Source organism: Typopeltis vanoorti, chromosome 9, assembly GCF_054136105.1.
Source record: "Typopeltis vanoorti isolate ZY-2024b chromosome 9, IOZ_Tvanoo_1.0, whole genome shotgun sequence".
NCBI lineage: Eukaryota > Metazoa > Arthropoda > Arachnida > Uropygi > Thelyphonidae > Typopeltis > Typopeltis vanoorti.
In genome coordinates, this window is record NC_143557.1 from 47,557,494 (window position 1) to 47,573,796 (window position 16,303).

Here is a 16,303-nt window from a genome sequence, read left to right on the forward strand (position 1 = left end):
ATTTGCAAGCACTTCTGTCTCAGCTATTGTATTCTCTTGCTCTTTCATATCATCTCTTGTTCACATTACTCATTACACTCCTTTTCAGCAACAATTTCTCCAGCTGACTCAGACCAATCCATTTAAATGCAGTCTTGCACTTTTATACAGTTCCATCCATCCCTCGATTGTATTGCACACATTAAACTGCACCCCCTTTCTCCTTACACAGCCCTGATAATGCATCATTCATGATTTTTGCTTGTTATCTCAGCTGATTTCATTTATTAAGAGAAAACTGTGTGTTATTCATTCTATACATGTAGACACAGTTGAAAAATATTTATTAAGATTGATTAACTACAGATATTTTGATTCACGTATCATAGATCATCATCCATGTAACATTCGACAATCATAAAAATTAAACAACAATGAAGGTATATATATATATATATAGAGAGAGAGAGAGAGAGAGAGAGAGAGAGAGAAAGGAAGGAATCTCTCGTTGAAAATTTATTTTCCACTAGGTTAGACTATAATAAATTTAGTTTAATCCTTTATCCCAGTGAGAGCAAACAAAGTTTGCACCTGAAAATATCTTCAGGACTGAATATAGTGTTGTACTATCTTACCTGGGTAAGTAGTACAACACCAGGCAACTCGTAGCAAAGGTGGGTCAAGCTACCAACACTCCTATCCCAGTATCTCCCATAATGCAAAACACATCTCCTTGTGGATATGTATACTGTTATGCATTAAGGGATTGACCACTACCCAGACTAGTTTTGACCTTTATTGAGGTCTCTTCAGTGGGAGCCAGGCCCAGAGTTGGAGATACTATCTTACCTGGGTAAGTAGTACAACACCAGGCAACTCGTAGCAAAGGTGGAGCAAGCTACCAACACTCCTATCCCAGTATCTCCCATAATGCAAAACACATCTCCTTGTGGATATGTATACTGTTATGCATTAAGGGATTGGCCACTACCCAGACTAGTTTCAACCTTTATTGAGGTCTCTTCAGTGGGAGCCAGGCCCAGAGTTGGAGATACCAGGCAGAAGCAAGGTCATCTTTACCTATAGGAGTTGCCAAACTCCTATAGGTAACGGTTTGCCACCTTTACCTGGTGGTGGCGCTAGTGAGCCAAGCGCAGTGGACGTGTATAAGAACAGCTCTTGATTGAGATAAGTTATTCTAGGAATAATTAAGTATATATTCGTAATTGTTTGAGTAAGAGCGGCTGTAAACGTTGTGCGCTACCAGTATTATTAGTGTGGGGGACTTTTCTTGCCTAAACTTAATTACGAAATCATTATTATTAGACCTAGTAACCTGCAGGGGAAAAAAAAAATGGCAGTGGCATTGTCATTCCATGATTTTAATTTAGATTTCATTCATTTCGTTAAGTGTGAGGTCTGTTATATGTATTCCTTCGATTACATAATTGATTTGTGGATGTTTAGCGCAGATGGAAGAAGGGTATGTGCGAAGTGTGACACGAGTAAGGAACTGATGAATGCAAATATGAAATTGATGACAGAAAGTGTTAGTAATGATTCTGTCGCAAGTGCACGTTTGAAAAAAGAGAAGGATGGTGAGAAAGAGAGACAAAAAAATGTTAAAAAAATCAGGAAAAAAGAAAAAGAGCGATTTGAAAACGGCAATGGATGTTAAAAGGGACGAAAGTGAGGTGAGAGTGGCGGAAAGAAACGAAATTGAGAGAACGAATGAAAGTAGAAATGGCGTGACGCAGAAATCACAAGTGAAAAAAATCGAAAGAATAAATGATAGTGAAAAATGAATGAATGATGGTGAAAGTTGGACGCATGTTGGAAAGTACTGAAACAAAGAAAGAGGAATGAGAGTAAAAGTGAGAAGAATGATAGCAAAAGTTGGACGCATGTTAGTCCGAAAGTACGGAAACAAAGAAAGATAAATGAGAGTGAAAGTGAGAAGAATGATAGTGAAAGTTGGACGTATGTTGGACCGAAAGTATGGAAACAAAGAAGGATGAATGAGAGGGAAAGTGAGAAGGGGGGGGGTCGAGAGTTAGAAAGTTAGAAAGATTTAATGATAGAGAGAATGTGTCGCGAGATTCGGAAAGTGAATTGGATTGGATGAAGCAAGAAATGAAATGGATGCGTAATGAAATTAAGAGAATTCAGGTCAATACTATTAAAATAAATAATGATGGCATGAAAGAGTTAACGAAAGATGAGTGAGTGGCGTTGTATGGCGACTCCATTATTAAAGGTGTGCTAGAGGATAAAATGCACAAGGTGTCTTTTCCAGGCGGTAAAATGAGTAGAGTGATTGAGGAATTGGATATGAGGCGGGAGCAAGCAAAAGAGTTAATAGTATTAATTGGTACAAATGATTTGAGAGAGAACAAAGAGCATGTCAGAATGAATATCAGGAGGCTGCTTGGAAAGATAAAAGAGAATAGTGTGACAGGAAGGGTTGTCAGTGTGTTCCCTAGGTATGATTGTGGTGAAATGAGGCAGAGAGCAAGGATTATGAATGATATTCTGGCTGAAATGTGTGAGGAGATGGGAGTACAGTTTGTTAATGTGTGGAATGAGTTTGAGGGACGAAGTGAGCTGTATGGGAGCGATGGACTGCATTTGAGTGGTTATGGTGTGAGTCGCTTGGAGAGACTGCTGCTGGAAGGTAGAGAAGTGAATAGAGAGAATGAATCAGATCGAGAGGGGAGTGATTTAGAAGAGCAGGAGAGATTGAAGAAGTGGATATGAATGGGGAAGTGAGTGGTATGAGTATAGAAAATGGGAGAATGGGTGTGCAAGAGGATCAGGGAAACGGGGAGGCTCAAGGTGAACAGGGGTACACAGCGTGAGAAAGGTGGATGCTCCAAGAGAAGGTGAGAGCATGTGTAGGCAGGAAAGAAATGGGATGACCATGGATCAAGAGGAAACAGATGGAATTGAAAAGGGTTCTAAAATGAAGAAGCAGAAAGGGAAATGGCCCCAGTCCAGTATGGAAAGATCACATTGAGTGAGTGGTATCAGTGGAACTAGCTGTAGATTCAGAAATGAGCTGTTGTGTTTGTATACCAATGCTAGAAGTATAAGAAACAAGGTGGATGAAACGGTTGCACTAATTGCATCTGTTCACCCAATGATTGTCGGAATAAGTGAGACATGGTTAGATGAGGACGACATCCTGACAGGAATAGAGATGGAAGGGTATGATATGTTTTGTGAGGATAGAAGAGGTAAAAAGGGAGGGGGAGTGCTATTGATGATAGAGAAAGAGTTATGTCCATACAAGGTAGAGATGCAAGAGGGAAATAGGGCCATTGGTTTTGAGGCAGTATGGTGTGAGATAGAGTTGAATAGAATCAAATACTTGGTGGGATGTAGTTATAGACCTGGTAATGTGGATGGTGGTGATAGTGAAATGTATAGTGAAATAAGCCAATCAAATAAGAAAAGGGTGATCATTATGGGTGATTTTAATTATGGCAATATAGACTGGAATGAAGAGATAGCAACTGGAAGTAAAGAAAATGAGTTTTTTGAGTTTTTAAGGGATAACTACCTCAGACAGTATGTAACAGAGGGCACACGAGGATTAGGGGTCTTGGATTTGGTCATCTCATCAGAGGATGTAATTATAAATGAGGTGTTAAATCATTCACCAATTGGTGAGAGTGACCATGAGGTGATTATTGCCAGCAGTGCAAGGACTGTAACCACATATACCAAGAAAAGGGTATACGTGGAACTACAAGGGGGGGGGGGGTGATTATGAAGAGCTCAGGAGACAGCTTGCGGGTGTAGCATGGAATGAGGAGTTAGCTGGAAAAGAGATCAATGCAGCTTGGAGGTTTTCAAAAACTATTTAGTAGATGCAATGTCTAAATGTATTCCAAGGGGAAAAGGTTAAATAAGGTAGGTGTGAGATGGATGAATAAAGAGATTAAGCATGCGACAGAGAAAAAGGGCATTGTGGAGGCAGCATAAGAGAAGTGGAAGTAACCAATTTCATGAGGTCTACAAAGACCAGACAAGGAGGGTGACTTGGTTGGTGAGAGTAGCTAAAGAGAGGTATGAACAGCAGTTAGCTAATGAAGCCAAAAGAATCCTAGGGAGTTCTTTCGATATGTATCCAGCAAAAGAAAGAATGATTATGGAAGGATGACATTGATTGGAGGAAATGGTATAAAGATAGCTGTTGCAGAATGTGTGGTGGAGATACTTAATCAGCAGTTCATAAAGATCTTTCAATCTTGTGAATGTGACTTCATGGAGAGATTGAGAGCAGTTGATGATGGGGAGGAGAGACTGACTGTAAGTGAGCAAGAGGTGTTTGGGGAGTTGAGTAAACTAGATGTAAATATGGCTGTGGGACTTGATAATATATCACCTCGTATTCTGAAGGAATGTGCCAGAGAGTTGACACCTGCCTCGACATATTTTTTTAATACAAGTCTTGCACTTGTTCAAGTTCCTAAAGAGTGGAAGGAGGGTAAGATTGTGCCACTTCATAAAGGAGGTGATCGAACTCAAGCATCAAACTATAGGCCTATCTCTGTGTCAGGTGTTGTGGTTAAGTTGTTGGAGAAGCTTGTGAGAACTAGGATCCAGAGTTGGGTTGACAATAATGGTATAATCTTTGATGGACAGCATGGATTTACTAAATGGAGGTCATGCTTTAGTAACCTACTTACTTATTACAATAAAGTGACTGCTTCCTTGTACAGAGGAGAAGGATACACAGTAATATACTTGGATTTCGCTAAAGCTTTTGATAGAGTGCCTCATGATAAGTTGACAGTCAAGCTAGAGCAGGTGGGGTTGGATATTAGATTAGTGCATTGGATTGGAGACTGGCTGATAGGTATCAACAAGTTCTGTATGGGGGTGCGATATCCAGGAAAAGAAAAGTCACTAGTGGAGTGCCTCAGGGGTCTATTTTAGGGCCATTACTGTATAACTTGTATATTAATGATATTGGCGAAGATTTGGATGGAGATATTCAGTTGTTTGCAGATGATGCAAAGTTGGGACGAACCATAAAGAGTAGTGAAGATGTTGTGGCCTTGCAAGAAGACTTGAATAAATTGAGTGATTGGGCACGGAAATGGGGATGTGAGTTCAATGTTGCAAAATGTAAGGTTTTAAAATTTGGAAAACAAAGATGGGATGCAGAATTTATGCTTGGTGAGAATATATTGTTGGAGGTAGAGGAAATAACAGATCTGGGGGTGATAGTGGATAAGGATCTAAAATTTAGGGGACACATCGCCAAAATTGTGAAGACAACACAAAGACTTCTGGGAATGATGCGGAGGACACTGACGTGTAGAAGTAGGGAGATTCTTGTTCCATTGTATAAGGCTTTGATTAGGCCACACATGGACTATTGTGGCCAGATTTGGTCACCAGGTTTTCAAAAGGATGAATAGATGTTGGAAAGCGTCCAAAGGCAACTGACTAAGGTAGTTTCTGACCTCTGGAATGTTGAGTATGAGGAAAGATTGAGAAGATGTAATTTGCAGTCTGGTGGAGAGAAGGAAGAGGGGAGATATGATAGAGACCTACGAGTTGGTAAGGGGTTGTTATAAGATCAATGGTGGAGAAGTTCTACAGAGAATAGTGGGAGATCAGGGGAGAACCAGAAGTCATCTCTGGAAATTGTATAAAGAGGGTGTGAGAGGCAGGTTTTTTTTGTGCAGCGTTGTGAATAATTGGAATGCCTTGCCTGAGAGTGTTGTGTCTGCAAGGAGTTTGAGTGTGTGTGTGATAAAATGACCTCCCAGATGAGTCTTTGACTCCATGAGGTCTTGGGTAATAATGATAATAATAATAATAATAAAAGGTTTGCCTCCTTTTTTTATTAAATTACTCTGGATTTAGAGAAAGATTTTGAAAGTTTATTTTTCACTAGGTTAGACTATAATAAATTTAGTTTAATCCTTTATCCCAGTGAGAGCAAACAAAGTTTGCACCTGAAAATATCTTCAGGACTGAATATAGTGTACTATCTTACCTGGGTAAGTAGTACAACACCAGGCAACTCGTAGCAAAAGTGGAGCAAGGTGTTGTACTACTTACCCAGGTAAGATAATACAACACTATATTCAGTCCTGAAGATATTTTCAGAAGCAAACTTTGTTTGCTCTGACTTGGATAAAGGATGAAACTAAATTTATTAGTCTAACCTAGTGAAAAATAAACTTTCAACATCTTTCTCTAAATCCAGAGTAATTTAATAAAAAAAGGTGACAAACCTTTTGGCAACTCACTCCTATAGGTAAAGATGACCTTGCTACTGCTTCTGCCTGGTATCTCCAACTCTGGGCCTGACTCCCACTAAAGAGACCACAATAAAGGTCGAAACTAGTCTGGGTAGTGGCCAATCCCTTAATGCATAACAGTATACATATCCACAAGGAGATGTGTTTTGCATTATGGGAGATACTGGTATAGGAATGTTGGTAGCTTGCTCCACCTTTGCTACGAGTTGCCTGGTGTTGTACTACTGACCCAGGTAAGATAGTACAACACTATATTCAGTCCTGAAGATATTTTCAGACACAAACTTTGTTTGCTCTCACTGGGATAAAGGATTAAACTAAATTTATTATAGTCTAACCTAGTGAAAAGTAAATTTTCACCCTCTTTCTCTAAATCCAGAGTAATTTAATAAAAAAAAGGTGGCAAACCTTTTGGCAACTCCTATAGGTAAAGATGACCTTGCTACTGCTTCTTCCTGGTATCTCCAACTCTGGGCCTGGCTCCCACTGAAGAGACCTCAGTAAAGGTCGAAACTAGTCTGGGTAGTGGCCAATTCCTTAATGCATAACAGTATACATATGCACAAGGAGATGTGTTTTGCATTATGGGAGATACTGGTATAGGAGTGTTGGTAACTTGCTCCACCTTTGCTACCAGTTGCCTGGTGTTGTATTACCGTCCCAGGTAAGATAATACAACACTATATTCAGTCCTGAAGATATTTTCAGGTGCAAACTTTGTTTGCTCTCACTGGGATAAAGAATTAAACTAAATTTATTATAGTCTAACCTAGTGAAAAATAAACTTTCAACCTCTTTCTCTAAATTCAGAGTAATTTAATAAAAAAAGGTGGCAAACCTTGTGGGAACTCCTATAGGTAAAGATGACCTTGCTACTGCTTCTTCCCAGTATCTCCAACTCTGGGCCTGGCTTCCACTGAAGAGACCTCAGTAAAGGTCAAAACTAGTCTGGGTAGTGGCCAATTCCTTAATGCATAACAGTTTGCATATCCACAAGGAGATGTGTTTTGCATTGTGGGAGATACTGGGATAGGAGTGTTGGTAACTTGCTCCACCTTTGCTATGAGTTGCCTGGTGTTGTACTACTGACCCAGGTAAGATAGTACAACACTATATTCAGTCCTGAAGATATTTTCAGGTGCAAACTTTGTTTGCTCTTACTGGGATAAAGGATTAAACTAAATTTATTAAAGGAATCTCCCATTATATGCATTCACAAGACAGCTACGTAAAAACCCGATATATTTTTAGGATCAATTGAAGTGTGTATGCATGGAATTCAAAATTGCATCATTAAAAATTTTTTTAAAAAATTAATCATAAAAAATCCCATCCTTGCTAACTTCTAATTAGAACACCTATAAGGAAAAACTTTAATGATTAATCCAAAACCTTTGATATGGCTTCGCCATTGCTGTTTGAAATCATTCATATAAACAAATAGATATCTTCTTACAAAAAAAAAATATAATCTTCATCACAGAATCAATTTCACTAGAAAACTTGAATCAAATGGAACTATATCTTTCTTTGATGTTCTTATGAAGAGAATTGGATAGTTCCTTACCATCATCTGTTTTGCACAAACTTTTTTATACGAGGGTGGTCTGAAAGTTCTCAGCCGAATAATGAAAAAACGAATTTATAATTTCAAAATGATTTTTATTTTTCAACATAATTTCCCTTAAGACTAATGCATTTATTCCAAAGATGCTCCAGTGCCATCATCCCATCCCTGTAGTGGTTCTCAGTAAGATCTGCTAAATACCCCTCTACAGCTGCAATCCTCTCTTGATTCGAAGAAAAACACTGACCACCTAGGAAGAGTTTTAGTTTTGGGGAAGAGATAGAAGTCAGAGGGAGCCAAATCTGGGATTTAGGGTGGATGTTCCAACAATTCTTAGTGCAGATCCCTTAATTTTCCCATTGCCAAAACACCTTTGTGGGCAGGTGCATTGGCCTGATGAAAGATTTTTTTCTTCTGCAAACCAGGTCTTTTCTCATGAATTTTTTCATCTAGTCTGGTTAAAAGATCAGAATAATATTCCCTAGTTTTGTTTTATCAAGATAATTAATAAACAAAATGCATTTAGCATCCCAAAATACCAATGCCATAACCTTTCCTACTGGTGGTACTGACTTCTTTGGTGCTGAACAACTGGCTCCTGTCCACTGTTTTGACTGCTGTTTGGATTCTGGTGTGTAACAGTGAATTCAAGTCTCATCTCATCAGTAGTAATAAATCAATGCACAAAATCAGTCTTATTCTTGTTAAAATGCTCCAAGCACTGTTCAGAGATTTTCATGTGCATTTTTGATTTGCTGTGAGCAATCATGGCACCCATCTTGCGCAGAGCTTTTTCATTTGCAATTCTTCGTGCAAAATATATCCTACACGTTCTTTTGAAATCCGTATAGTCTCAGCAATTTCATTCATTCTGATTCGCCGGTCATCCAATAACATATCGTGCACTTAATCAGTGATTTCTGGTGTTTTTACACCTTTTGGATGTCCTTCACGTGGATCATCTTCAAGGCTGGTATGGCCATGTTTAAACTCATCGGCCCATTTCTTAATTGTCGAAAACGATGGAGAAGAGTGCCCATAAAATTTTATGAACTTTGAATGAATTTCTTTTTGCATTAACCCTCCTTTACAAAGAATTTTATAACCACACGATACTCAATTTTATCCATTTCTGTATCCCTTGAAACACTTTTGCTTCAGACAACTGTATAAAAGAAACTACTTGATAGAATGACTTGCAATTTCATATGCATGCTTATGACAGATGTATGTACTAACTTGGAAAAAAAAAAAATCTTGCCGATAGTGTTGCCATCTGTGGTCGAGGCTGAGAACTTTTCAGACCACCCTCATATATCCATTAGACTTCGGCTAAAAATATGGCATTATTAAACACCTTCTATCCAGAGCTCATTTTATCTGCTCCTTATCTAATATACTTCAAAAAGAAATTTCAGCAATTACAGAAACTGCCATTCTCGTTGGTGAGAACAGTAGAGAAGATTATCAGTAATTTTTATCTGCCCTCTATTAGAAGAAAAGACTCATTATTTCCATAGCTTTCAAGCATATAAATTCAAAAAAGCTCATTGATACCATATGTAAAAGATAAAATTTAATCTTTACTGCTACCTGGAGTCTATTCGTTACCATGAAGTTACAGTTATTCTATTTATTAGAAAAAAAGCCAATCTATTTCTGTATGCCTTTATGAACACTAATGCTACATTTCCACCAAGACAGCACAAATCAGTCTAGCAGAACTTGGGATTACTAATACTAGCCACAGGATCCTTTGAAATGATGCCAGATTATTATATAATATTCTCATTAATATGAGCATCTCTTTAAAGAAAGTTCCAAAGTACTTCATCATTAATCAAATTTCAGTCATAACTATGGACTCTCCATGGTAAAAATGTGGGAAATTATTACTGAGAAATGTACTGTTTATTTATGTTTTTATAATGAACACATCTAGAATATCTTCAAATTTCATGTCACCTTTATCATCTCTGATTCCTTTTACAGCAATATTTTATTCCATTTCAAATTTTTTTCAATAGTCTCCAGAATAGTTTGCTGCATTCCTGATATTTATTTTCTGTGAAGAAAAATATGACATTTTATTTATTTCTTTTTTAGACTCTTTCATTAACTCTGATATGTTTTTTTTTTCATATATTTTTATATGATATGTTTATATATAATTACACAATCTGAATATTTTTTAATGGATGAAGGATGAATTTTTTTTTTTTCTAGCATTGCTATTGAACCACTGTATCCTCAGTTATGTATACAGAAACCTGTATTTGAATGCCATCCGAAAGATGAACATTTGTGTCCAGTAAGATTGAGTCACTTACTAAATAGCTTGCCATGCTCATTAAGTTTTTGCCGAGAAGATCCTGTCAGCCTCTATTACTTGATTCTTAAGGTAATTCAAGAAATCAACATTCATAAAATTTGTGACTGCTGAATCTGTTCACATGTTTCTCTGTAATTTTTACTAATCCACTCTTACTAACGATTTGAATTTTAAATTATTTTTGATTTATATTCAGAGATTAAAGCCATTCAAATATATAGTTGAATATATAGCATCATAAAGAATGATCAAATCTAAAAACTATATATTTAAATAAGTTTATTCTGTAAACATGTATCAAAAATAGTACAAGTTTTGCAACATAAATATCTAGTAGTTTCATCAGGTTTCAGAAAATGGCACAAAGAAAAATAGTCATAAAAATTTGTATGTGTGTTAACACCAAGGAGTAAGAAACTCAAGGGATAAGTACTTTATTTCACATCAATCACACCACCTATTCTTGAACTCATTCACACTTCCTGTACTCATCATCTCCAAAGATATCCATTCAAATCACACACTACCCTATGAGAGAAAATTTAGCTTGCACCGCTTTTTTCATTGCATTCATTTACACTATCATGTACGTCATCTCATCCTCTCTCTAGTTTCCATAAAATTAAAAATTTCATCATCATCATCATCAAATTCCTGCCATGTACCCTCAAGGGGTGTACAGGATATAACAGTACTGCATGAAAAAATTACATCATTACTAACTTCCTATCTACAATTTTTCCTCCAAATCAGTCTGTTACTTGTCAAGACTCCAACATTATCAGATCTTATATTTCTATCGTCTAAGGCACTTTGTACCGTATCAATCCACCTATATCTTGGTCTTCCTCTGGGTCGTTTTCCTGCCAACCTGGCAGAGAACACTTGTTTTGCTAAGCTTTCCTCTCCCATTCTATTTAAGTGACCAAACCACCTCAGATTAGCTCTGCTAATGCATTCCTGGATGCTGACAATGTCAAGTTCTTTCCTAATATCCTCATTTTTAATATGATATTGTCATTGATGCCATCTGTTCACGCCTCTAATCTTTCTCACGACTCTCATATCTGCGGTCTCTAGTCTTTGGTCAAGTGTTTTACTTCTGACCCAGCTCTCAGATCCATAAGTTAAAACTGGTTTGAACACTGTTTGTTTACAGCTAATTTAGTGTTCTGACTAATTTCTCTCTTATTCCATATGAATTTATTCAATTGACTTCCCACCATACCAGCTTTGCTGATTCTGTTGTCTATTTCTATATTTAATTTACCATCTTCAGTAAAAATTGTGCCTAAGTAGCTGAAATGTTTTACTTGTTCCACAGGTTCTCCATTCACAACACAGTTGACATTTTCAATGATTCTGCCTATTTTCATTGTCTTTGTCTTTTTATTGCTGACCTTCATACCATATCTATTACAACAGCTATTCAATTTAGACAGAGAATCTTGCAGACTTGTAGCAGATTTATTTAGAAGTAAACATCATCCGCATAAAGCAAAGAGCTGACATTAACATCTCCAATTTTGATATCAGGTTTAATACCACTTTCCTTCATAATGTGATCCATATAGATAATGAATAACAGAGGGGATAATGTACATCCTTGTCTCACACCAGATTTGACATTAAACCATCTTCCTGTACTTCCTTCAATTCTAACTGCTGACTTACAACTCAAATAAAGACTAAGTATTGCTTGATACAATGCCCCATTGACACCATATAACTGCAGCGTATTGAATAGCTTCTCTCTTTGCACCTTGTCATATGCCTTTTCCAAATCGACAAAACTTAAATACAGATCTTTGTTATATTCCCATGCTTTCTCGACTATTTGTCGTAAAGTGAAAATCTGATCCTGACAGCCTCTATTTGGCTTGAATCCAGCTTGTTCTTCACCAAGCTTTTCTTCCACAATTCTTCTCAACCGTTTCTCAAGTATACTTGCATAGATCTTGCCAGAAACACTCAGTAGGGAAATACCTCTGTAATTCTCACATTCAGTTTTATTTTCCTTTTTATATATTGGTACTATGAGAGCTCTACTCCAATCATCAGGAATTCGTCCCTCTGTCCAGGCTTTCTGAACTATGCAGTGCAGCCACTGTAAGACTTTTATACCACCATACTTCAGCATTTCGGGTCGAATATCATCTACTGCTGCCTTTCCACATTTCAAGCCATTGATGACTTTTTCTACTTCAGGTATGGATATGTATTCCTGACTGCATGCCTGGTCAGTGTTTTTTATCACTATGCTGTCATCACTGCTTGTTTCATTTACCAGTTTTTCAAAGTAATTACTCCATACTTCAAGGATATCTTTTTCTCCTGTTTTCATGTCACCTTTATCATCTCTAACTCCTTTTACAGCACTCTTTCCTCCATTCCTAAGCTTCTTCAACAACCTCCAGAATATTTTGCCACCTTCTTGATATTTATTTTCTATATTCTTACCAAAGTCCTCCCATGACTTTTGTTTAGCTAGTTTTACACACTGTTTAGCTTTCTTACATTTGTCTCTGTATTCTGTAAGAGTAAAAGCTGACTTATTTGCCAGGAACTTTTGATATGCTTTCTTCTTTTCCTTCACTGCTTCTTTAACTTCCTGTGTCCACCAGGGAGTTCTGATTTTTTTATCCTTGCACACAACCTCACCACGTGCCTCTCTGGCAGAATCAATCAATGTTTTCTTCAGAGTTTGCCACTGAATCTCCAAGGTTTGATTCCTGTTCTCAAACTCTTTTATTTTATTTTCAATAATCTTTCTGTATTTTAGTCTACAGTTCACATCTGAGTGCTGCTCAACTTTTATTCGCTTTAAAGCTTTCTTACATGTTATTCTTTTCAATATGAAATTCAATTTTATCATGCTCAAGACTAAATAGTGATCACTTCCAATTTCAAATCCTCTGTACACTCTGGTGTCCTGCACCAGGGAGAAAACATCACTATCAACAATAACATAGTCAATGAGACTTTTCTTATTCCTAGCCTCTTCTCTCCATGTGAATTTGTGCACATTTTTATGTTGGAACATGGTGTTAGTAATAACCAGTCCATGTCCTGAGCAGAAATCCAACAAATATTTGCCATTATTATTAGCTTTGCTCTTTTCTCCAAATTTTCCCAAAATATTTTTGTATGTCTCACAATCATTTCCTACTCTGCTATTTAGATCCCCAACAAGGACCATTTTTCATTGTGTCAGTTGCTTTTTCTAAAGCCTCAAAAAATTTCGCCACTTCTACCTTAGTAGAACCTTCTGTGGGACCATAGGCACAAATAAGTCTCATTGTCCAGTTTCCCATTCTCATATTTGCCCACATTACTCTACTTGAGACTGACTGCCATTCAAGAAGATTAGCCTCGTATTTTGTGTTGAATACTATGGCTACTCCTTCTTTTCCTTGATTGTCATTGCCTGAATATAACATTTTGTATTTATTGCTGAGAAAGATCTCACCAGTTTTGGTCTTTTTTGTTTCAGTCACCCCTATTATATCGATCTGGTACTTATCTAATTCCTCAGCTAGCTCCATTTCTTTGCCATTCAGGCTTCTTACGTTGATAGTACCGATCTTTAACTCTGGTGATGTTGAGTTGGGGTTTGTTTTCAGATTTGTTCCAGTAGCTGACTTTTCGCTGTTCGCCCTGGTTCCCTGGCGAAAACAACGGGGGCCTTGTTTAACCGGGCGACACCCCAGCCGGCATGAAATTTTGTCATGTTGTACCATCATTTTTTATTTTGGTTGAACCAATAAGAATACAATTTGGTCGGCTAAAAATTTCATATACTGCTATATTCTGTATTAGAAATAGTTTTAGAAAGAATTTTCATTTGGTTACTGAGTAAATTATACTAGACTAGAAATTATATTCTTGTTTAATCCATTATCCTAGTGTAAGCAAACAAATTTGCACATGAAATATCTTCACAGCTAAGTATATGGAGGCTGTAACTTCATCGGTTGCCTTATTATCCCATAATGCGAAACATGCTTACTTGCAGACTTATATTTTGCTATGCACAACAGGATGGGTCACCATCCAGACCTGTTTTCACACCTATTGATATTTCATTACTGGTAGCAAGTCCCAAGGTTAAGCTAATTACTGGCATGATCATGCTCAATAATTACCGTAATTCAACAAATAAATTGTTCAATTAAGAATGATTATTGAGCTTGATCATGCACATTGTGGAATGCCAGAAATATTAGAACAAACAGAAAAAATTCCCTGCTCGTTTCGGTTTTGTGGGGTGTTTGCTTTAAGATATTTGTCCGTTATAGTCTGCTGCTAGTTAGTAGACTTGAGTGGACTTGAGATATTATACTCACCCATTTTGTGCTCTGGTAGTGAGTTACCTGTTCACTGTGATTTGGAGACATTTGTATTTTACAGGGTCATGCACCCTGCATAATACAAAATACATAATACAAAATACACCCAACAGATCTGCCACTGGACAGATCAGTTGGTTAGGGTGGATGGTGGCATTTGCAAAGAATTTTTCAGTCCTTTTGGATAAGAAAGTTTTGAGCTCTGGGATACTGGCTTCTTGGTGAAGCTGTACATTTTTTATGGACTGTGGTGCATTGAATGTTATTCATAAACATTTGTCTATCTGTACTTTGTTAAAGTTGAAATCAGCTGTGTTAGTTGGGTGAGCTGTACATCAGAACTGGTCTGATCAGCATCTTGTTAGAAATAGTATAAGTTCCATGCTTAGCTGCCTATATCAGTTGAATAATGGGTATAGCTGTCCTGTTTTCTTTTGAAAAGACATGCTCAACATGAAGTGTGAAGCAGAGATCCGTACCTAGTTGTATCCATAAGTACTTGGTTACCGGTCCCATGGAATAGGGGTGCCAAACATGACCACTTTGCACCCCATGGATAATCATCATCTTGTAAATAGCTGCAGTGCTCTTGTTTGTGTTGACATCAGTTAAGCAATTTTTGAAAATTATTTTGCAGTTTCTCAGCTAATCTAAGTCGAAGGTATTGTACCATTATTGCAGTGTCATCTGCATATATGGCTATTGATGGCAACTGTGCACGGGATGTCAGCCACATAGATGGCAAAATGAAGAGGTAATAACAGGGAACCCTAGAGTATTTTGCATTCAGATGATACGATTCTCTGCAACTTCACTTAAAGCTATTAACATCTGATCTCTATAGAATCAAAGGACTCATCATGGGACATCCTATACTCTCTCATGCAAGATCATTGAACCGTGCTTAAACCCTTTCAGTTTCTTCATTCACCACCCTTTCGGGAAATAGATTCCACTCACCAATCACTCTTCACGCAAAGAACTGCTTTTCACTCCCCTGCCCACACCCTCCTTATATAGCTTCCAGGAATGGCCTCTAATTCTACCCTTGCCTCCCTCCACTGTGTGAAAAATATCCTCTACATTAATCTGGTAACAACCCCACACCAAGTTATATGTCGCAATTATATTTCCGGTCCCCTCTTCTTCTTCTTATATTTACAAACTTCTGTAAGTTGCATTCCCTCAATTTTTCATTGTGTCTGATATTCCATAGAGCTGACACATAGTAAATCTCTGGACCTTCTCCAATAAATCCTCATCCTCCTGAAAATCAGGTGACCAAATCTGTGCACAGTAGTCCACATGTGGTCTATGCTCAAAGCCTTGTACAAGAGAGTCATAACCTCTTTGGTTCTGCATGTCAGTTTATTATTTACATCTCATTATTATGATAATCTGTTGGGATGTTCTTACAGTTTTAACAGTGTGACCCCTAAACTTTGTCTCTGTTCACCATCGCTCCCAGATCTCTCATCTCTTTTCAATGACCTTGCACTTTGCAACATTAAACTGTGATAGCTCCACACATAGTCTGAGATTCTCCTGCAAGGCCACAATGTCTGCTCTACTTCTCATGGTTCTTCCCACTTTGCATTATAGGCAAATAGCTGCACTTCAGATAAGCCAGTTCCAATGTCATTAACATAAAAATTAAACAATAATGGTCTGAAAACGGATTCTTGTGGCACTCCACTATGGACTTTCTTTAAGGATACCACTCCTGCATACACAGCCTACTGATACCTGACTGATAGCCAATTAGTTATTCAACTCACTAGTCTGTTGTCTA

General features: G+C 37.5%; 1 protein-coding gene across 1 annotated transcript in view; it reads left to right on the top strand.

Moving 5' to 3' along the window:
* l(2)k05819 (transmembrane protein 94-like protein l(2)k05819) overlaps window positions 1-16,303 on the top strand; it is a 740,582-nt gene that overhangs the window by 611,887 nt on the left and 112,392 nt on the right. The window contains exon 20 of the mRNA XM_090398052.1: window positions 10,057-10,231. Within this exon, the coding sequence (XP_090254178.1) occupies window positions 10,057-10,231 (175 nt within the window). The remainder of the gene's footprint in view (window positions 1-10,056; window positions 10,232-16,303) is intronic.